Source organism: Anoplopoma fimbria, chromosome 6, assembly GCF_027596085.1.
Source record: "Anoplopoma fimbria isolate UVic2021 breed Golden Eagle Sablefish chromosome 6, Afim_UVic_2022, whole genome shotgun sequence".
NCBI classification, from domain to species: Eukaryota; Metazoa; Chordata; class Actinopteri; order Perciformes; family Anoplopomatidae; genus Anoplopoma; species Anoplopoma fimbria.
This window is the reverse complement of record NC_072454.1, coordinates 19,074,009-19,096,430: the sequence shown is the minus strand read 5'-3', so window position 1 is coordinate 19,096,430 and position 22,422 is coordinate 19,074,009. Positions and strand designations below refer to the sequence as shown.

General features: G+C 42.9%; 1 protein-coding gene across 1 annotated transcript in view; it reads right to left on the bottom strand.

Annotated features, from left to right (window-relative positions):
- Window positions 1-902: 902 nt before the first annotated feature.
- ptk7b (protein tyrosine kinase 7b) overlaps window positions 903-22,422 on the bottom strand; it is a 69,422-nt gene continuing 47,902 nt past the window's right edge. The window contains exons 3-20 of the mRNA XM_054599918.1: window positions 17,803-17,905; window positions 17,364-17,548; window positions 15,226-15,373; window positions 13,061-13,191; window positions 11,020-11,286; window positions 10,050-10,186; window positions 9,788-9,923; window positions 9,008-9,127; window positions 8,591-8,740; window positions 8,173-8,320; window positions 7,075-7,202; window positions 6,209-6,409; window positions 4,466-4,627; window positions 4,043-4,275; window positions 3,872-3,952; window positions 3,245-3,396; window positions 2,903-3,081; window positions 903-2,717 (exon numbers count right to left, since the gene is read on the bottom strand). Of these exons, the coding sequence (XP_054455893.1) occupies window positions 2,557-2,717; window positions 2,903-3,081; window positions 3,245-3,396; window positions 3,872-3,952; window positions 4,043-4,275; window positions 4,466-4,627; window positions 6,209-6,409; window positions 7,075-7,202; window positions 8,173-8,320; window positions 8,591-8,740; window positions 9,008-9,127; window positions 9,788-9,923; window positions 10,050-10,186; window positions 11,020-11,286; window positions 13,061-13,191; window positions 15,226-15,373; window positions 17,364-17,548; window positions 17,803-17,905 (2,822 nt within the window). The 3' untranslated portion in view covers window positions 903-2,556. The remainder of the gene's footprint in view (window positions 2,718-2,902; window positions 3,082-3,244; window positions 3,397-3,871; window positions 3,953-4,042; window positions 4,276-4,465; window positions 4,628-6,208; window positions 6,410-7,074; window positions 7,203-8,172; window positions 8,321-8,590; window positions 8,741-9,007; window positions 9,128-9,787; window positions 9,924-10,049; window positions 10,187-11,019; window positions 11,287-13,060; window positions 13,192-15,225; window positions 15,374-17,363; window positions 17,549-17,802; window positions 17,906-22,422) is intronic.

Here is a 22,422-nt window from a genome sequence, read left to right as displayed (position 1 = left end):
TTTTGACTTTTTGTATGACAAACAATATAATATGTTTTCTAATTTTTTTATGCTGAGATATTTATGATATTTTTATGTCATTCTCTATATGAAATCTTCTATATTTAAAAAACTCAGAAGTTCAGCATCGAGGGGATGTTTGTCTTAGTTGGTCTGTATAACGTTCTTCTTGAAGTGTGTGACAAACAAAAGCGCCTGTCTCAACATGAAACACAACTGAAGAGTTAAAGTAAAAGGCAACCAGCGACAATACACTGATTTATAATTTACAGTTCTATAGTTAGCATTAAAACTGTTAAGTGTAGAATTGCATAATGTATCTGAACAAAATGCCAAAAATATGCAGGATTTGGACAATCAAAACCAATCAAAACTCCACCCCTGAACTGCATTATCGAGGGATATAGGATATGAAACACTGAAACATCTAAAGTGAACTGCTGTAGTCTCCTGTAGGCACCTATATATTAGAAATAAAATAATTACAGGGCAAAATGAACTTACTCAAGTAGGAAATCTCTTTTGTGGCTATAAAAGGCCATATTAGCAAATTCAACTCCTAACATAAATATATGGAACAAATATTTATCCTTTAAGGATCAGATTTATAAAGATCAACAGAAGACATACATCTCCCTCTAGTGGTTAATGAGAGAACTTTTTGATTAGCAGTAAGACAGGACTGCAAGTGTTGGTTCTTTTAAAATGCAATACAGGTGGTTTTACACATTAAAGCCCATTTAATATAAATTGCAGTATTATTCCTGACCCTTATTGAAAGCATACCATAAGGTTAAAAGATTGACTTTGTATTTAAAGGGAGCTGTTATTCACAGTCTGTAAATCAACTGAACTTCTTCAAGATGTGTTGCTATCTGCAGTATTAATCACAACACATGGGGTAAAAACACTGTGAACCTTTATTGACAGCAGCATGTATACTTTTGTATATATATCTGTGATTACTGTGAACATTTGCTGAAGCAGATTAAAAAAAGAGGTCTAGGTGTGAGTGCCTAGCATTCATAAAAACAAAACATTACACTAAAAACAATGTATAAAACAAGTTCATAAACAAAGGCCATTGCATTTGATTAGATAATGTAAAAAAAAAAAAAATTGGAAACAGTTAAGATTATCCTTCATTTACCAGGCACTTAAATGAGTACTGGCGACCAGCAGTCACTCTTTTGACCTCCTTTGTACTGTGTTAGCGTATTCAGCTGGTTTCCAGACTGAACGCACATCGAGATGGACAGTGAGAATGAACACAGCATCAGAGAAGTACCTTTTCTGTTATGAACATAGTTATAAAAAAAAAGACAGGACCTTCATCATAAATAAACAGGCACCTGCATGTCCTACTACACAACATGATAGAGATAAAGAGGGATATTCTTTTAAGTGAAGTTAGTGCATGGCTTCTACATTATGTACACATTGCCTGGTGTGATGGTCCACTTTGCAGCATTGCACAAAACAATTGGACCTGGAGGAAAACTGTGATTGGACCTCTGAAGAAATGATGTCGCAGGTTAAAACACAGTGATAGGCTGCAGGCCTGCAACATGATAATGTGGTATAATGGGTGTTCTCACCCATAGGTTGTGACCAACAAGCACCTCAAAGTTAATACAAGAACAGAACACACTCATAAAACCGTACAAAGCCCACACAATCATCTATTCAATAAATTCCTTGGCTATAAACTTGATCTTTTTTTCATGTTCCTGAAGTGTTACCATAACACAGATGACTTTTTCCACAAGTTTCATCACGTCCCAAATCACAAGCGTAACAGACGAACCTTCATGCAAACCCTATTCCATTTCTTCTTTGAACGTACACTGTAGCGTGGGAACAGTCCAGTGCAGCTGATTGGATTTTCCGTTCAAGCAGACCAGTTTAAACGATCTCACTCCACACACTCCCAAGTAGTTGAAGCTTCAATGCTCAAGTGAATTTACATTAGGTTCCACAAATTCCCTTCAATATTTTTTCAGACTTGACGGAGCAGTGAACCAACGTTTTCCTAAACTTCCGACGAATAGTTCCTATTGATCTGAGCTTGTGAGAGCACTGTAACATACTGGGTGAGTGTGTGTGTGTGTGTGTGTGTGTGTGTGTGTGTGTGTGTGTGTGTGTGTGTGTGTGTGTGTGTGTGTGTGTGTGTGTGGAGGGCTAGAGGCACTGAGGTTGTGAGGCTCTGTGAAACAAAGTGTCTCAGGGAGAGAGCGCTCACAGAATGGGCAGGCAGGGTCACAGTGGAACCACAGACGGGGACTCACGAGAAGGGTCATCCATGCTGCGGTTAAGGCAAACGTAAACTCCTGGCACTGCTCACAAGAAGCCCATTCACAAAAAACGTTCCACTGATGTACCAAAGAAGTCTTATCCACACACACGCAGTTTGAAATGCATATATAAAAAAAAAAGTGTCTCCTCCTCAACCCTCTTCCCTGAAATGTTTGAGACTAATAATCCAGCATTCCTGTCTTTATTTTGGAGAAAGGGGGGTTGGTCAAAGTTCCCCTCTGATGTGGGGTCATGGGCGTCTCAGACTTTGCTGTCAGAGGGCAGGTCTCCCAGGGCGTGGACGATTTCAGTGAAGGAGGGGCGCTCTTTGAGGCTTATCGCTTGGCAGCGGACCATGAGCTTGTAGATCTTGGAGGGGCATCCATCTGGAACTGGCAGCTTCAGCTTTCCTGTCTTCAGACCTGGAGAGGACGAAGGACCAGCAGAGAGAGGGAGGTTAAACCCAATCAGAAACACAGACACAAGTGGTTTGTTAAAAATCTCTTATTTCCGATAACCATTAGGGGCCTCATTACTCTTGAAAGACATCTTGTTGTTTTGTGTGCTGAATCAGCACCTGGTCTAAAAATAAAAGCATCATACTGACCTTCCAGCACCTCGTCATCACTGAGTTTGGTATACGGCATTTCCCCGTGACTGAACACTTCCCACATCAGCACTCCAAAGGCCCACACATCAGACTTGGTGGAGAAGTCGTCTTCAAACACAGACTCTGACGGGAGCCAGCGCAGCGGGATCCATGCCTGTCTGTAGTGATAGTACTCACTACATACATGCACACAAGAGAAAGGACAGGGAGATGGAAACGAATCAGATCAGCCAGATGAACAGATATTCCTCTTTTTTTTATTTATTTGAATCATCATTTATTGTAGTTAATAACTTAAGTGGGTGATTATTTTTAAATCAAGTTCCTTTTCTAACCGACCTGTTGTAGACGTCCTTGCTGAGGCTGAGCGACGACAACTTAATGCGTCTCTGACTGTTGATCAGGCAGTTTCGGGCGGCTAGGTCTTTGTGAACGAAGCGGTGATTGGACAGATGCTCCATCCCATGAGCCACCTGGGCACAGATGGAAACCTGAACAAACAAGAGGGTAAAGTGACTTTTAGAATTAATTTACAAGCAGAAGGAATTACCAAGTTCTCCTCGACTGAACTCCACTGACCAAAAAAATTGTCCAACACATCACCATGACATAAAACCATGACAACAATGTCTACACTTTGATATTACGTGTCAAAAAGTGAGCTTAAGAGGTGCTATAACATGTTGGTGGATTTCTTCAACTTTGGACAGAGCCATGTTTGCGGTTTTCCCATGTGTAGACTTCTTGACCCCGGTCTTTTGAGGTTAGCTGCTACAGTTACAGTTGGTCCCTTGATACATATTCTAATCTTTCTCTTAGCTCATTGTTCTTAAGATCTTGATTACTGCACATATGTTACCACTTCACAAGCTTAGCTATACGCCAACCGTCTGGCTGTAGCTTCATATTAAGCGTAGACTGATCTATTTATTAACCGTCAACAAGAACTTGTATTTCAACACTTACTTTGGTCTTGGTGCTGATGGGCTGAGATTTGACTTTGTCATCTTTGCTTTTGGAAATTCTCAGGAATTGCTTTAAGTCTCCCTGTTATGATAAAAGCAAAAAGATGCATGTATGAGATTTTTTTTTTTCCTTATTTTTTGTGTGTGCCCGCTTCTATTTCTGTGTGCTCACCAGGTCATAGTACTCTAGGATGGTGTAGTGGGGCTCCGCCTCCCTGCACAGGCCCAACAGGCGGGCGACATTGGGGTGGCTGAGCTTTGCGAACATTTCGGCTTCGCGGCGGAAGTCGAGCTGGAGCTGCTCATCTCTGGTCTGCAGGCTCTTCACCAACACCACCGTCTCCTCCTCGCTCTCCTCGATGCCCTTAGCTTTGCACAGCAGCACCTCACCAAACTCCCCTTTGCCTGAACAAACATTCACACACACCAGAGAGTCAATGTCAGAACACATGCTCAATATGTTGCACATCTTGTTTCATTAGGTTTATCTATTTAGTTACAGCTTAAAGATCAGGTGACTTTCTATTAAGTTAGAGCACAAAGACCTTCATTCTCAGTTAATACACACAGAAGACGACTGCATTAATCAATCTACCTAAAGTAGTGATGGTTTGTAGGTTTGCTCGAGGAAAGTGGAGCTTATCGTTGTTGACATGGCTGTGGCGTTTCTCGGTTGTTGCCATGGTACCCATGTTGGTGAGTGCCACCTCTTCTTGGATCTCGGCGGTCGTGTGGCCATTTTGTTGAACGGCTCCTCCTAACAAACACAACACACACCAAACAGGGTCAGGATCATGATGTAATGTAATGTATTCGTCATTGTCTTGTGAAAACCAACATGTAGCTCTGCTAAGCCAAATCTAAGAGTGTCAGAAGAACAAGTTGTCAGAAGAACAAGTTTTCTTTAAACGTGGAGCAAAGATGCTGTTTGAAAATAACACGGAATAATACGGAATGTTGAATAAGGTACCACAAATCTTTATAGTGTGCTATTTCTACAGTTAGTGGTCAAATGTAAATCAATCCGTTACCTGGGAATGTTACTACGGATCAAATTTCATAAAGACATAGCTATCTGTTTTTCCCAACATATTATATTATTATATTATATTTCTTGTAATCATCCACATTTATTTTTATTTTTTCCCAGTTCAAAGCAGCTGCTTCATTTCCTTGTGTACATCAATCCACTCAGAAATCAAATTTTTTTGGGATGCATATTGATGGTTGAGTTGACTACATTCTGTCACTTTTCTAGTATTTACACATGACACACTCAAAATCTGAACAGAATCAAAGTGTGCTGTGAAATTAGGACACAGCTCGTGTCCGCCTCGCAGGTTCCCAGGAATCGGGGTTATATTTGGACTGTCATCGTGCCACCTGCTGTGGCCCTGCTGACACCCACTGCTACTACCACTATTAGTATTAGTCACATTACTATTATGCTTATTGACTTGCTTCTACCCTGGAGTCTTTGTGCTTTCTCGCCATGCAGGTTTCCATAAATCGTGGCTGTACCTGGACTGTGGTCGTGCCTCCTGCTATGGCCCTGCTGACACCAACTGCTACTACCATTATTATTATTAGTCACATTACTATTACTATTCCCTGTACCATTAAGCATATCAGCTTTGCTTCCACCCTGAAGCCTTTTTGCTTTCTCGCGTTGCAGGTTTCCACGAATCGTTGTGGTCCCTGGACCGTGGTCGTGCCTCCTGCTGTGACCCGGCTGACACCCACTGCTACTTCGATTGTTATTATTAGTGACATTACTAATACTATTCCCTATATCATTATTTTAATTCTACTATAGTTATTGCTGCTTTTATAAGTATTCTTAATTTTTCCTTTGTTACTCTGCTTAATACTGTGAAAGTCATATACATTGAATGTGTATGTGTTATGCTGTTCATTCTGTACACATGACATCTATTGCATTCTGTCCATCCTGGGAAAAGGATCCCTCCTCTGTCGCTCTCCCATGGGTTTCTTCCTTTCTTCTCCCTGTTGAAGAGGAGTTTTTCCTGTGCCTATGTGAGGGTTCTGGGACAGAGGATGTCGCATGTGTACAGATTGTAAAGCCCTCTGAGGCAAATTTGTAATTTGTGATTTTGGGCTATACAAAATAAACTGAATTGAATCAAAATGATCTTACATGTTTGCTGCAATACCCCAGATCAACACAAGATGGCAGCACATATCCTAAACCTTTCAACAACAGTATGAAGACCATGAAGTTGAGGGAATATAAAATACTCACATAACCCCCCCGGACTGATTATACAGCTGCCTGTCCACAAATGAATAAAAGTTTGTCTCCACCAAATATTCATACCATTCAGACACTCCATCTCCGGCTCCTCTCCGTCCTGGCCTTTCTGCAGTCTCTTGGCGTGGCGTCTCTTTTTGCAGTAGAACATGAGTCCAAGCACTACAATGATGTAAGCCACAGCTGCCCCCACTGACAGGCCGATGGTTTGGATCATCTTGTAGGGCGCTTTGTCCAAGTCATCATCAAAGGATGGCACTGGTTTTTCTGTTGGGCAGAGGCAGCAAATATGGTCAACTAAAAATGTTCTGAAACAGTCAGCGTTTGATATCTTAAAAAAGTCTTTAACCAGCATCACATATTGTGTTACATCTTTCAGCACATTCTGTTCTCTTAGCTTCAGTTTAAGCACGATCAAATTCCAAGAGTAGATTTTAAAATTGAGAGTTGTAAGAGTGTAAATGGAAATATGAGAGGCAATCTGCTTAGGAAGCTGTCACACAAAAACTCTACAGAAGACCTGTGAGGCTTTGTTGGGCAGTACTGTCACGCAAATTAAATTGTTTCCTACTCTGAACTAAACTGGAATACCATCCTGCTGCTTTGGGAGATAACGAGTTGATGTGGGAAACTATTGCAAGTGTGTGACTGTAATTTTCAGCTCCAGTCAGCACACAAGGAGCCAGAGTTTTTGAAGCGTTATTAGATCTAACGTCTGCCCAATCCCGTCACCCCAGTGACTGCCGTGGCGTCAGAGATGTGGCTGAGGTTATTAACCGTGATGGATGACATGCAGAGGTTGAAGGTCTAATTAATGCCTTCATCCTTTACATGTGATCCAGGCTTTGGCCCTTATGTGTGCAACCTTTGTTCCCAACAAAAGCAGCCTGTGTACATATGTTTGTATGGCCGTACGTTCGGATTAAACTCACCCACGACATACAGCTGAGCCACGAGGTCTTTGATGCTGCAGCTGTTTCCGGCCACACATGTGTATCTGCCTGTGTCATCTGTAGTAACGTCTGAAATCACCAAGGAGCCATTGGGCATCTTCTGTATCCTGGAAGAAAGAGGGGACAGAATGGATAAAGGTAGAGGTAATTTATATCAAATTTAACTTCATATACACAAAGGGCCTCATTCAAGAACATTTTATATTCTTATCCTAAATCTTTTCTTGTGTGAAGCGTCAAGTTAAAACCCCCTTAACTGCACAAACGTGTCATAAAAATTGCTAGTTTCAACCTGGTCATGAGAAGGTGGCTGTGTGTAAAATTTGATCTTTAGCATATTTAACGCCCCTTAAGTTGCTGCCTGCTCTTCTCTGTTTGTGGGCAAGTTTCATTCACAAAAATGTTACTCAAGTGTTAAGAGAAGAACTTCACACCGCAGAGCCCACTGTTGGAAATCAGAAGGCGAAAACAGAAACAGCAGTGTCAGTACTGTTATTAGAGTATTCGAAAGTATCCGATAATATTAGCAAAACCGTGCCATGTTAACATACGCCAATAAATCAAAAAATATGGTGAACAGAATATAAATTTTGCATTACATGTTTTTAAGTTATTCATGATTATTTCACCTAATTTTGTTAACATATCAAAAGCCCAAATTCATGTAGATTAAGGCGTTCACATTGTCAAGTCAAACCAGACAATTTGTGAATTATTAATTTCTCCCTGTGGAGAGAGGTAGGACATCTGTTCATGACTCGTACAAAAGGTCTAGACCACACATGTAATTCTGTACATTACTTAAAGAAAGTACAATACTATTGGGGGCTGTGACAAATTCTCTTAAACCCCTCCTATGTGCCACTTTAGAAATAATCTGGTAGTGAGAGAAGTTCTTGATACCAATTGTACGATTGTATTCAGGTGTGTAAAAGTATATTTGCACGAGCTAAATGTATTATGAATGCACAGACATGCAACTGCAATTAATCCAGTTTGGAACCTGTAATCACAAACTGTAATCCACAGAGTGCATAATGGTTGAAGGCAGATCAAAAAGCCACGTGTCTCATTTACCTCCTGTTCTTACTGATGTCCAGCGTCTTGTCTTTGACCATCCAGTGGATGTGAGGTTCGGGGTCGCCGGTGGCCTGACAGTGCAGGATGGCTGTGTGTCCTTGGTACACCGTTGTGGTCTCTGGTTGCACCTTAAAGTCAATGTACACTATATGTGCACACACACACACGCACATACTCGTTAACACAACACTCACACCACAACTGGGCCATAACATTTCCTTTACAGACTGTGGTTTACATCTCAGTTACACTCTACAACCCAAAGTCAATTATTTACTGCGCAAAAAAAAGGCCACAGAGTGCACAATGAATGCTGCTGTGTTCGCCCCACAAAAAATGATCAAGGACTCTTTTGTACTGAGACCAAAAATTATTTCTATGTGGGATTGATGACTATAATTGGCTCGTTCTTTACCTGCCACGATGAGGCTCACCAGGGCCCTGATCTCCCCCTGGAGGCTGTTGGAGGCGATGCAGGTGTAGTTGCCGGCGTCGCTGCGGGTGACTTTGGTGAAGTGGAGCTGGCCGTTCCTCGTCTCCACCCGGGGCGGCAGCTCTCCTCCGTCTGCAGGGGGAGACAGAGAGACACACAGCGAAAAGTGGGGTTAGGACCACTGAGTCTGTTGCTGTATGTGGAATTCAAGTGTTTAAATCGACTAAATCATGGCAAAACGCAGATGAATGGAGGAAATGATCCGTGATGATTAACCTTCCTTCATACTCTGTTTATTGCAGATGTTTACACACATGCCCATGGAAACAGCATTTGTCATCATTAGATAAAAAAAGGAATGAAGGGTTCTGCTGCATTTTGGTAGAGCGACGTGCTCACCTGCTTTGGTCCAGCGGATGGTTGGTCTCTCTCTGCCTTTAGCAGAGCACTGGATGGTGATCTCGTTATCCAGCTCCAGGCACTGGGAAGGCTGGGGGGTCGGGGTGAACTTCAGCTTCTCTGGAACACAAGTCAGAACACCACAGCCACATTACACACATGGTTAACGTGGTTAACGTGGTTGGGGGTGAGACATGTCAAAGCCTCTTTTGTGCAACTCGCACTGCAGATAAAATGACAACAAGCTGATGCTAATCAAGTTCAGACACATTCAAGAAAAAAAAAAGTGGCTTCATGCACACGTAGAGATACAGATCTGTTGAGCGTAAAAACTGAAGTCTATCAGAGGCTGAGATCTTATAAACAGAGAGATCGGCCAGACAAAACAGTCACAAGCCAGCCATTTATCACAGTAATCCTATAGGAGCAGAGATACGCTGATAGGAATTTAACATGGAGATAATGTGTTAAAATGGAGCCTCGGATAAAGCTGCCATGCATGAGTCATATTTTACACCTCTGTGGGTGTCCTGCAGGAAGCCTAGGGACACAACATGGACATGCTTTTCCTATTTTAGGAAACACACATATTCACGCTCACAAGCATGACCATATATGTTTTTCCATTTTCTCTCAACAATGTATTACTCATTATAGCCTGGATGTGATTTCACTCATTACACATCATCCTTCAGTCTGGGGAATAACTTCAAGTATTTGCTCAGTGTACACTCAAAGTATTACCGACTGTATATATTATATAATTCCCTCACTGCTTACCAAGTACAATAACTCTAGCTTGCCCAGTCAGTCGGCCGCCTACAGTCCTGGTTTCACAGCCGTACACTAGTCCGTCGTACACCTCCACATTGTTGATCTTGAGGGTGCCGTTAGAGAACAGCTTATATCGAGAGTCCTAGAGAAACAAAAAAAAAAAAAAAAAAAAGAAGATATTTTTCATCTGATGGGTGTAGACAGAATGCATGTCAGAAAAAGACACCAATATTGGTGTTTGTGTGTGTTTTTGTGTTTGGTAACTGACCTCTGGTGTGATCATGATGTGGTTGCGGAGCCATGTGACCTCAGGTTCAGGGTTGGCCTGAGCGTGACAGTGAAGGTAACCTGGTTTACCCTCCTCTAGGTGGCTGTCCTGAGGCCTCGTCACCCACACCGGGGCAGCTGTGAAAAGACGCACACATATAACATATTAAATAAGCACAGACATTTTACACCTACCCACAAGAATATACATATATGCCACATGCCATGTAGCTCATCAGCTAAATAGCAGTGCCTTGAAGGACTACACTTCTTCATTCTTGTATAGATTTTGTATAGTTTCTACTCTTATACTAATCGTATATTTCTCTTATTTTATTTCATTTATTCTTATTTTAACTTCTCTTTTTATTGTTCTTGTTCTGTGTTTGTGCTGCTATAAGACCTGAATTTCCCCTCTGGGGATCAATAAAGGCTGATCTTATCTTAATGAGCTTAGCACATTGGTCATGACCTAGACATAGACACCATTAATCCCTGTGTATCTAGTAAAAGGTCCAAGTGCTCCCAACAGGCTCCTGACATTAAAGAACAAAACTTATTGTAAAAAAGAGAGTATGTTCATTGTATGTTGTGTGTCAGTAAACAATCTTAAATTCAACAAGAAATCTATTACATTTTTTTGACTCACCAGAGAATGATTAAAACATTTGCAAAATTGAATGCAGCAGAAGAAGAGATATCCAGATTTTTTAAAATATCTTTAGTCAGGGTAAAGCTCCAAAAACACTGGATCCTACATCTCCCTTGACGCTTTGTGAAAACATCTTACAACAGGTCTCCTCTGCCTCCTTCTGTTAATAATTTTAAGTCTCAGCGCCAAGCTGAGGGTTATTTTGTTTAGACTTTCTACAACATTACAAAACAGTTTCCCAGGAGATGTACTCCTTGTGATGGGTAAACTGAGCTACATGATGAAGTGTCCCTTTAAAGATGTCTGTGTATGGACTTACTGGCCACAGTGAAGGTGACCTCCTGTGTCCTGCGTCCTGCCCTGTTCTGGGCCACGCAGGTGTAGGTGCCTGAGTCTCCTTCCTCTGTAGGACTGAAGACCAGATCCAGGCCATCCTGGTACACTCTGCCCTCCGTGGGTACCCGCTGACCTCCTCTCTCCCACCAGACCTGGGGCTCAGGTTTGCCACGTGGGGGACGACAGGCTACCCGCTGCAGGGTGTCCGCTGTGAAAACCTTCGACATCTTGGGCACCATCTCGTCTATCTCTGTGGTTGGAAAAGCAGAGAGAGTGAGAATGTTCAGCATCAACTAGCAATTCGAATGCAGGATGAATTGATTTCCATTTACACGAGGCCCCTGATAATCATATATCGGTCTTCAGAGCCAGTGAAGCATTACTGATTTTGAATTTCATGAGCAGCCCTGAGCAGACTTAATTCCAACGCAGATATCCTGTCTTGTTAGGAAAAGTCCTCTGATTTGGAGCGCCCTGTCACAGTAATTAGAGAACAAAGCGCACAGTAGGCTAACTGAGTACATAGGTTGTGTGGGAATTAAAGCCTGTGTGAGGTGGGTCATATCAAAACTGGCAGCTCCTATACGGAAAGTGGAATGTGATCTGTGGTACAAAGACTCACAAGACCTCCCACTACTGTGTGGTTTAATACTGTGTGTGTCCCAAATGGAAGTCATTAATACTTTATTGGCCGACAACTCTCTGAAAGCTGGTCAGTGGCTACGACCTTCTATGAGTCTAAGATCTGAATCAATTAATGAGAACAGAAGAAAACACACATTTCTCAGAGGATGAAAGGGAAGTCGAGCTGGGAGGGGGGGGTGGGGCAGTGGGAAATGAATTAGGTTGAGCTACGATGGAGTGACTGTTTAAACTTGTCCCTAAATACTGAATTCTACTGTGACACAATCCCCTATAATGCCTGCAGGGATTACCATCAGATTAAGTGAATTAAGGTATTTAAATGGAGCTGTGGTTCACTGGGTTAAATCTGCAGCTACAGTCGTACCTCCTTAATCCAAAAACCCTTGGGGGGGAAAAGGGGGCTGATCGAGGGGAATAAAGTGTTCAGGACTTTGAAATGCATAGAAAATTCCAGCCCTAAGCTTATAGAAAATATTTCACTTGCATGCACTTGCATTTCCAAATTCTGACTAGTAAAGGAAGACAATACTACAGACTGTTCCTGCTTTACGCTTGAGCCGCCATTAAAAACAGATTCTCTTTGGAGTAATGGTTACAGGAACAGAGCTGGCGTGGTTATGTGCAATATTAAAACAACTTTATGTGTCTGGACTTGTTTGTTACATTATTTTCCCTGCATATATGAGAACCTGATCTTTACGTGCAACCACAACATTATATTTCTTATAGTTCTGTTTGTTTTCATTTTAAAAGTGGTTTAACACATACTCATTTGAAATGAGTCATTTCTTAGTAGTAAATTTCTACTGATGTTGTTTGAACATCACAGAAGCAAGTCTAATGACATTTCCCAAGCTCATAATTACACTGCTCGTTAACCAGTTTGAGTCATACTGGTATGTTATCTAACGTTGCTTTCGCTGCTTGTTCGGCCAGGTGCACTTTGGAGAAGCTTGTTGAGCTAAACAAGTTTGGCAAACGGCTTGACTGGAGGAGGAAATAATATGGAGGGGAAGCAGGAAAATGCTCCGGCGTCGCGTGTGCAGTGGATACAGCTGGGCCGGATGTCAATAAGGGAATGTGATTATCATTGGAGAGATCTGGCTCTAAGTGAAAGAGCCAGAAGAAGAAGGGAGGAAAGAGCAGAATGCGAGGGGGTGGGTGGGTGGGGGGTATAAATATGTAATCCAAATGCCTCTCTCACTCTCAGATTACAGAATCACAGGTGTTTATCTCTCGCCAGTTCAACAACTGCGTGCGTGCGTGTATATGTGTGTGTGTGTGTGTGTGTGTGTGTGTGTGTGTGTGTGTGTGTGTGTGTGTGTGTGTGTGTGTGTGTGTGTGTGTGTGTGTGTGTGTGTGTGTGTGTGTATATATACCAGCTATGAGGAGGGAGGCCTCCAGTGTAACATGGGACCCTCTGAGGCCACGGCCGACACACTTGTAGGTCCCTGTGTTCCTGGGCTTGACCTGGGTGATCAGCAGTGTGCCGTTGGATAACAGGAACAGACTGTGGAGAAGAGACAAATCAAACAGTTAACACTTTGACCTCTGCTCATATATATATACTGTCTGACCATCGCTGTCCAAAAAAAAAAAAAAAAAAAAAAAAAAGGTGTCACCCATTATCTGTACATGAAAGCACATTAACAGCAGAGCCTGTCACAGAAATGCTATCTGCACACGTGTAACTCCTACCACCAGTTCTAGCTCAGATGACATCTGAAAATAATTCTTAGCATTTATTTTGGCCTGCTGGGAGCACCAGATGGAGATACTCTGTCACACAGGACAATACATGTGCCAGGGTGCCACAATAAAAAGATTACTTTAGCATAGGCCTACTTTTTCTGTCCTTGGCATGTTATCTGATGCTATCTGAAATGCCCTGATTTACAGAACTGCTGCTGCAAATAGGTTAAAGTAAATGCTGAGAATTTGTCCGCCCAAGACGGAGCCATTTTCATTCTAAAAAGGCTTTTTAAAGAGCAGGACTGATGGCTGGCCCACTGGCCTCTGGCAGGCTGGAGGGAGTATCACTGCCAGTGATGGACAGGATGAGAAGTAATTAAAGGATGACCTTAAACCAGCTTCAGGACTGACAGATAAAGAGCTGAACATCCCACACAGGACAGACCAGAGCTCAACAGACCAGACAACTCAACAGCTCATCACAGCTATAGGACAAGATCACTATAAAAGCTTGTGGGAAAAGTTTTTTTTCTTTTTAAGCAGAGTGGAATAACAGTTGCTGGATACAGTTAGGATGCTGTGTTATTCCAGAGAATAGGTTTCCAAAAGCAGGATCCATCCAGGACTAACTGGTTCTGCACCGGATTCCCTCGGGGAGGGCTGATGTTTCTGTGTCATCTCTTCTTTTCTTCTCTGTTCAATAGCGGGAGGGAAATGAGCTTTGGGAGCTTGTGTGTGAATCTGTGGAATAATACCTCACTCCGAGGAAACTCTAAAATAACCACAAAACAAAATGAACAAAGGCAGAGTTTCATCTTTATAGCTACATGCGCAGAAAGAATTGGTATGGTTCCTTGTTTTTGCCTCCTGAGTTGGTTTGACCCATGGGGCAGAATTATTTCCGTCTATAGAAACAGCCTTGGGCTTACTCTGGTATGTTTGTTCTCAGTTTCACACATGTGAAAAACAATCTACAACAAATATTCACACATAATCTAAAGGGGGGGTTGTTCAAACAGTGCAGGTGCAAAACAGATGATATCTCCCACAGAGAGCTGCATTCCTCTGGCATTATATCAGCCAAGATCAATAAACACAAACACAAAGGCAGCCTTGGAATACCTCAACCACAGAGAGGCCAAGATTTTAATGAAACAGTCTGCGTGTGTGTTTTTACATTCAAGCTTTTTACCCATCCATTTGTAATCCTGGTGCTGAGTCATCACTGCCTAGGTCACCAAACCCGCCTTCTGACAAGCTCATTACACAAGTGACTAACTATTGATACTGAAGTCCTTCTCTTTTCTCGCTCACTGAACACAATAATCACTTTAAAAATCGAAAACCAGGCTCTTGCTTCCCATGTGGAAGAGCTTGCCTACAACGAGTCCATGTATAAGCATGAGGTGCTATGAGCCCTGAGGGTATACTTGGCACTTGGTATAGAAATTGGTTATTATCTAGTGTGCTCATAGGAGACGTGCTGTTAAGCTGACTGTAGCTTGAGGGCTGCAGGAGAACTGCAAAGTCCTTTGTGATAGGCTGGAGAGAAAGGCTGTGTTGTTGTGATGTATAGTAGACGGCAGAGAAACTTTACAGCGCTCTGCTCCAGTAATAATATTCCTTAATGTGCAATCGATCTTGAATGTGAGTTGTAACAGTACACAGAGAGCCGAGAACCAATCGCAAGGGGTTTACTCCTCATTGGGTTCAAAGGAATACCTGATTGTGGCTGAAGCTTATATAACGGAAAGAAGAGAGTGGGGCCATTGAGAGTTGGTTCGAGAGTCTGAGATGTATGATGAGAAAGAAAAGAGTGTTTCAGAAGGGGAGGATTGAGCTCTCAACATACCGAGACTTGTTCGCCAGCAGCTCGTTTTGGTGGTACCACTCCAACGTGGGGGCCGGCACGGCGGTGAACTGGCAGTGGAGCGAGGCCTCTTCGTTCTTTAACACCACCTGGTCCTCGGGGATGACCACCGGCCGTGGAAAACTCTTATCTGTTTAGGGAGGTAGACAAACATCTGCATGATTAGATTTGCAGGGCATCAGACCGTCAAGTTCCATCTGCGTGGACGCTCGTGCGCCCTCACTGATCTATTCTGATCTTTATTAAAAGCTGCCAACAGAGGCAGGCGGCCTTCGGGTGGCAGTGTGTGTCAACACCTCAGGGGCCACGGGGAGACTTAATAAGGTCAGTGAGCAGACCCTGCAGCTTATCTGGACCATCATCTCCTCCTTTTTTAACCACCTGGAGAGTAGAATCACACACAGGAGGCTGTCTCTGTCTTCTTTGTGATAATCTTAATTCACACTATGGCAAAATTTGGGTTAGGGGTACTGGAGTGGGGTCAACTATTATGGAAACAAGACAAATCTGTAACTGAAGGATCAATTTAATATATAATTTAATGGGCAAAAACGATTAAAGCTAGTTATATTGTATTTCTTACAATAGATGTAGCTGGATTTTTCATATCACCCAAAAACACGGCACAGTATTTTCCTTCTATTCACATTCTTATGACTCTTTCGATCCTCAAAGCTGCCCTCTAACACTGAACAAGGCTGCTCTGACCGGCCAAAAACAGAGATTTGCTACATTTCCTGCTAGAGGAGGAGTAAAAAAAGAATAATACCTCACAGATTTTAGCACATTGTTATACTCCAAATACAAAGCTGAAGCTCAATAAAGAAACAAGAACACGAAAACACCCTTAATCCAGGTTCACGTGTGTGTAAATCTTTAAAATCTGAACAGCTAAGGGAGGTTTGGTGCCAATAACAGTATTAGGATAGGGCCACTGAATGGTGTGAAGAAAAAGAAAGGCGTTCACACCTGGCCCACCCAGGAAGCCGGCGGGAAGACCTCATCTTAAAGAGCCGTGACCGTGCATTGAAAACCTGTCTAAATCTGTCAGCCTTTCCTTAAGGTGAAGCCCTATAGAGGAGCAGAGGGTGGCAACGTGGTAACAGGAGACTCAACAATTATCCATTCTTCCTCCACACAGGTGCTAAGCTAGCGTGCCACTGTGTGTGTGTATGTGTGTGCGTTGCAGGTGACTAATTAGAGTGGAACGGGGCATCAGGTTTCACGCACAGATGTGCTGCTGTATGTAATGTTCTTACTCAGTGGTGTACTGAGGGGATAATAGGAGGGACACACACACACACACACACACACACACACACACACACACACACACACACACACACACACACACACACACACACACACACACACACACACACACACACACACACACACACAGACACACATACACACACACAGAGCAAACAACACAAGTCATGAGAGCCTGCAGAAAAACGATCTGTCTGTGAACGCTACAGTTACAGAGCGACGCTGCTGCTGCTGCTGAGGGAGCCGATGTTGTTGTTCACTGTGTAGATGTTTATGATGTTGTTTCTGTCTGCGTGGGCGACGGAGGAGGAAGGTGCTAACACACTCTCTGGTAATCATATTAGGAACTCCATCACTTTCCCTTCCTGCTCTCTCAACACTAATGGACTATATAGCCAACGTTCTGCTCCTCACCACACTTCCTGGCAGGTGTGGCAATGGAAAAAAAAAAAAACATGCACTTAAGTAACAAAATAATAAAATGAAACAGCAATTAAAGGTTTTAAAGTATATAATGTAAGGAGGCAATTTGCTGTTTTTTTTGGATTGATTTATATTGTTGCATAATTCATATATTTGAGTGTTTGTGTGCTGAACAAATCAAAAATCTGAAGACGTTACCTTGGGCTACTGGAAAATGTGATGAGCATTTTGACCCTTTTTCTTGAGAAGCGATCCAGAAAGTAATCGATAAATTAATCAATGATGAAAATAACAAATACTTGGAGATCTACAAGCACTTCTAAGAGGGCAGAAAACTGTAAAAAAAAAAAAAAAGATAATTTCTACGTCGCAGCAGCACAATACACGGTCATGTAAGAAACAAACACACATACACACACACACACCTATAATGTTGAGTGTGAAGTTGGTGTTGCTGCAGACGTGCCCGGCTGCATTCTTGGCGCAGCAGTAGTACAGGCCGTTGTCGTCCGGACTGGCACTCGTGAAGTTGAGTGTCCTCTCCTTGTTGTTGATCTGGTGGCTCTTCTCTGTCAGCTTCACCCCGTCCTTGAACCACTGGCACGTCGGCCTAAGAGGGAGAGGAAAATATGCATGAGAGAGGTTTGAGAGAAGAGAGGAGAAAATTGTGGACGAGCCGTGTGATTGAGGAATCATAAAAAAGAAGGTGAGTAGAGGGGGGAAGAAGAAGAAGAATAGAGACAAAGAACATTGGGGCATGAGAGAGGCCAAGGAGGCCAGAAGAAGAGTTTTTCAGTACAGTCCTTAACGTGATCTTTAACCCTTTGAGCTCTGGACTTGAGGGGACAGAGGGAGGAGACTCACCGTGGGTGTCCGTCAATATGACAGCGCAACGTGACCGGCGCAGAGCTCTCGATCTCCCCTTCCGAGGCGGGCTCCTTTAAAGTCACACCACCACTTTCCAACCCTGTAGAGGAGAAGAAAAACAGAGTAGACGGTAAGCCCGGAAGGAGGGAAAGGAGCAGGAGTAATAAGGGGAGGAGAAGGACAGGAGGAAATATTGAGTTAAGTGGTCGTCCTGTCATCCGTCCTGGCGGGACACACTGCGATGCTAATGGGTGCAGTGGGGAAGAGGGCCGAGTCGGGCACATCGCTGTGACAGCACGGTGACTCATGCGCGGAAACAAAAGCAGGGAGCTACCACATCACTGGGTCGGCTTACATCGGCATACCGCTGGTCTGCACTAAGAAGAGCGAGCTGGGCCTTTATGGTGCTTTTTATAGACATTTAATGGACAGTTCATTGGCTTACTCTGTTAAAAGGGCTACTCTGCTGTCAGAGGAGACCATAAAAATCAGGATAAGGGAAATGAACAACAAGGCAACAGTGAACATGTTTTGATATTTTTTCGCACCATGCCGTTTAAGTCTTTGAAATGCAGGAGCAGTGCACATTTCAAAATGTCTTCCAGCCTGATCAGGTGGGTCTAGAGTAGTATTGTCATTACCACGGGAAGACAACATGCCACAACAAAGCGATGAGAGGCATCACTCTCGATAGAAACATGAAACCTGAGCAACGCCGTCTTGAGTGACAGATGAAGAAGAGAATAAATGAAAGGAACAGATGCCGGGGGAAATGATCCACAGCCGTCCCTTGAATGCATCATGTAGCAGTGAGGAATGAAAACAGTGTGCTTTTACCATTAAGGGTTTGACCCAGTACACTGGGAAATATATATCAACTACATATAGTATGTCAAGAAATCATAACGGCAGCAAATCATTCCTACGTTCTCCTTAGAGGAGGGCAACATACAATCATTTTTCAGTCTCTAAGGGAGACCAGTAGATATTTGTCATGATGAACTGAGGCATTTCATCCCCCTTTCAATAAGAAAAGGACTGGGGTGGCTCCTGTGCACTAAGCCTCTTTGGCGTAGCCAGAAATTCAGTGTCAGCCATAAAAATTCCCTATTTGGTTTGATAGAGACACTTTCTTTTGTGTTAATAAAATCTCCACCTGCTGCTGAGTAGAGGTGTGAATCTTACAATATTTCACCATTCAATTTTGGTTCTTGGGGATCAATTCTGGATTTAGTATGTAGGGTTGCTAACTTCAGGATCTACTTCAGTCCGCTGTGGCCTTTTCATGGCTGTGTGGTAAATTATGGCACGAAAGCAGAGTTTTTGTATTTGAAAATGTAATATTAACTGATTTCAATACTGTAAACACACAAAGGAAAATTTTTATATTTATTCATGCTAAACTTGCACAAATAAACACAAAAGGTTTTGGTATTTCTCTATTGTCAGTGACGTTGAGTAATGGAAGTCATAGTTCAAGTTATACAACAATTTAAAAATGCTGCCTGTTACATAAATAAAATCTGTAGGCTTAGGATAACTGCCTTTTTATTTCTCAGAAATCTGCAAATTTTAAACAAAAATTGTACAGAAAATAAAATGAAAACTGGTATTTGTGTGATTTTTCAACATATACAATAACGCTAAACACATTTTGTCTTGGTGTGCAGGATTACTTTATAAAAAGATATTATAAATCCATTTTTGGAAGTGATGAATTGATTCAGAATTTTAGAATATAACAGTCTTGATTCTTACATGACTCGATTTCCCCCCCGGCCCTACTGCAGAGCTAGATGCACACTAAAGTATACTGGAGGAGTTTAAGAAAGAATGTAAGTTATTCATGGAGTCTCCTTTCGTGAATGGCTCCTTATATTTGTCTGTAATACAGCGTTAGTGTACCAGGCTGGAATTCCCCTTCGGCTGCCGAAGTTGTTGACAACACAAATACATAATGTTCCCACTGAAAGAGAACCAGGGCTAATAGTTATTTACCTGATGATAAGTAAGCTTTAGTTGTATGACACGCAGTAACTGTACACCCGGTGTGGTTGCTGACGGAGCCTGTTCCTTTGGGCTGCCCTGGTTTATGCATGTGTCCATGAGGGTTTTGAGCGTATGCATGCTGCAAGTCCTCCCATCATGCTCGGCTCCATTCCTACAGCCTGTGGCTGAATACTGCGGCAGCATTTCTGCTGCTGTTTCGATCGTCTATGAAATATGCATGGCATGAGCCTCCACCTGAGAAGGCGGTGGAGACGGGGGGGAATCACCACTGTGAGGTCAGAGGAGGCGCTGGAGGAAGACCTGTCACGATGAATTACACAGGAACCTGGTATTACTCTGCACCCCGGGGGATCATGGGTAACCATGTCTACAGTAACGGGGGCCGCCCATTAGCTCCCTCCTAACATAAATTCCTCAACAACAGTGAGAGTGTGTGCACATCACGCTGCATTAGATTAAATGTGTGCGTATTTGCATCTGTTAGAGACAAGTGTTTGTGTGTGTGTGTGTGTGTGTTTGTGGTGGTGAGAAGTAAAACACATTATGGTGCTTTGCCCCGGAGCATGAATGCATCTTACAAATGTACCAATTTGACTTTTGAGAGTTCTGCAGAGGATCCTAATTGGTTGGGTGTCCTAGTCAGTTATTGAAGGAGGAGGAGGAGATGATGAAGGCTATCCCAGCTATGGGGACCTGGGGCCAGACACTCACAGACGTATTATTAGTCCTCTGGAAGCATAACGGGGTCAACGAAACCAGACGGGGAAACAGTGAGTCACCACGGAGGAACACAAAGTTTGATGGAACAACAAGTTTCATCTGCAGCACGACTGACATTTGCAAATGAAATTAAGAATTTGTTTCAACCTGCCTGGCGTAATAGGTGGATGTTTCCATTATCAGGTGGTGTCAAACTGAGACACGGCTGAAATTTTAAGTCACATTCTGTGTTTCTTTTATGAGGGTCGTTGTGTGTTTTCTGCTGTCTATTGCCAATTGAAGTAAAAAATAATAATAATAGTGCTTCGACCTACAGATTTCAACCTGTCTGTGTCTGGTATGTCTTTCTTGGGAAAACCCCTTTGACAGCTTTTTTCTTTTACATTTGTAGGAAATATTTTACATACTAGATGCATGAGTGTGAAATCCAAGCAAATAGAGCTGGGTAGGTAGCGTGAGCACCAAGAATAACCATGGTGAAAAAGTAATCACATTGCAGGACACACTGCTTGACCTTTCTGACCTGACAATCACTGGAACAATGAGCACTTATCAACACGCAGCCTTGTGACTGTATAAGGTTTCTGCCACTTCTGGCCTATTTGATTCTCTAGCGGGTTAAATCCAATTATTGGTATTATTTCATTTTCCACTTTGACCTGGATTTTCTAACAGTCACACATTCTAACCCTTTACTCCGCTCATAGCTCCATTCACAGTTCAGGTTTCTCCAGCTGTCCACTCGGCAAACAGAAGGCGCTCTTTCATAACCTATTAGTGGCAAATACTTCCCCGTAATCCCCTCCCCAGAATGCATGACTAAGTGTTGGAGTAGGCCTGGCAGTTAATGCCATAATTAGGGGCGTATAATTATTATGTTGGAGGCAGAACAGGAAGCCCTATCAACACGGAGGATGATAACAGATGAATTGTGAGGAATATTGTCAAGGCAGATGCTTGGACCATTCATTCCTCACTGTGCCAAAAGGCAACTGCGTGTTGTGTCCGTTTCACTCAGTGAGCTGATTTGTTGCCATGGAGAATGGTTTCTGCGACAGAGAGGCAAGGTGGATTGTGTTATCCAGGGGAGTGTTGGGGATAGAGATTTAACTGACAACACCATATGGGTATGGAAATAACTAAAGCATGTGGCATGAGGTGCTTAATATTGTTAACTGTGTGCCCTAGCGCAATCCTGGGAAAAGCGTGACGAGTCAGCTCGCCGCTTTAGACGAGGTGTCAGATTTTATCAGTTGTGGCTGACAGGGGTCAACAGGCCAGGCTGTTAAACTACGGCAACTCAGAGAGATGATGCTGCTGATGTGACAAGGCCGAAAGAGGAGGGAGGGGGGGGGGGGGGGGGCACACACGACACGACTCTCTGAGACTGGAGGAAAAAGTGACACTTTAGGGGAGAATCTGACGAATGGAGCCTGGGCCATTAAGCATGAGGAGCTGCATTTTATACGCTCACGTGAGACAAGAATAATAAATTAAAAAATAATTTAAAAAAAATCAGGGAACCATGACAGGATGTGAAAGAGGGAAACTACACTAGCGATCAATAAGGATGCTCTAAATTGAATCTGCTGAACAAATGTAGGTTAAGGACACACGCTGTGCGATTAAACCGAGATGGCGTGTGTGTGTGTGTGTGTGTGTGTGTGTGTGTGCTCTGTGATTTGAAAGATTAAAAAGGGGGGAATATATGCCTGCTTGCCTGTGTTTCTACGGTATGCTTCCCTTCTTCCGACAACCAATGTTCCTGATTTAAAAAAACACTGTCAGTCCGCATCTTGTTACCGAGGGTCAAGCGAAGCGTCGCCTCCAGGACCAACAAACACGCTGACAATAGCGATGACCGAGCCTGACGCCTCTGCTGGACGC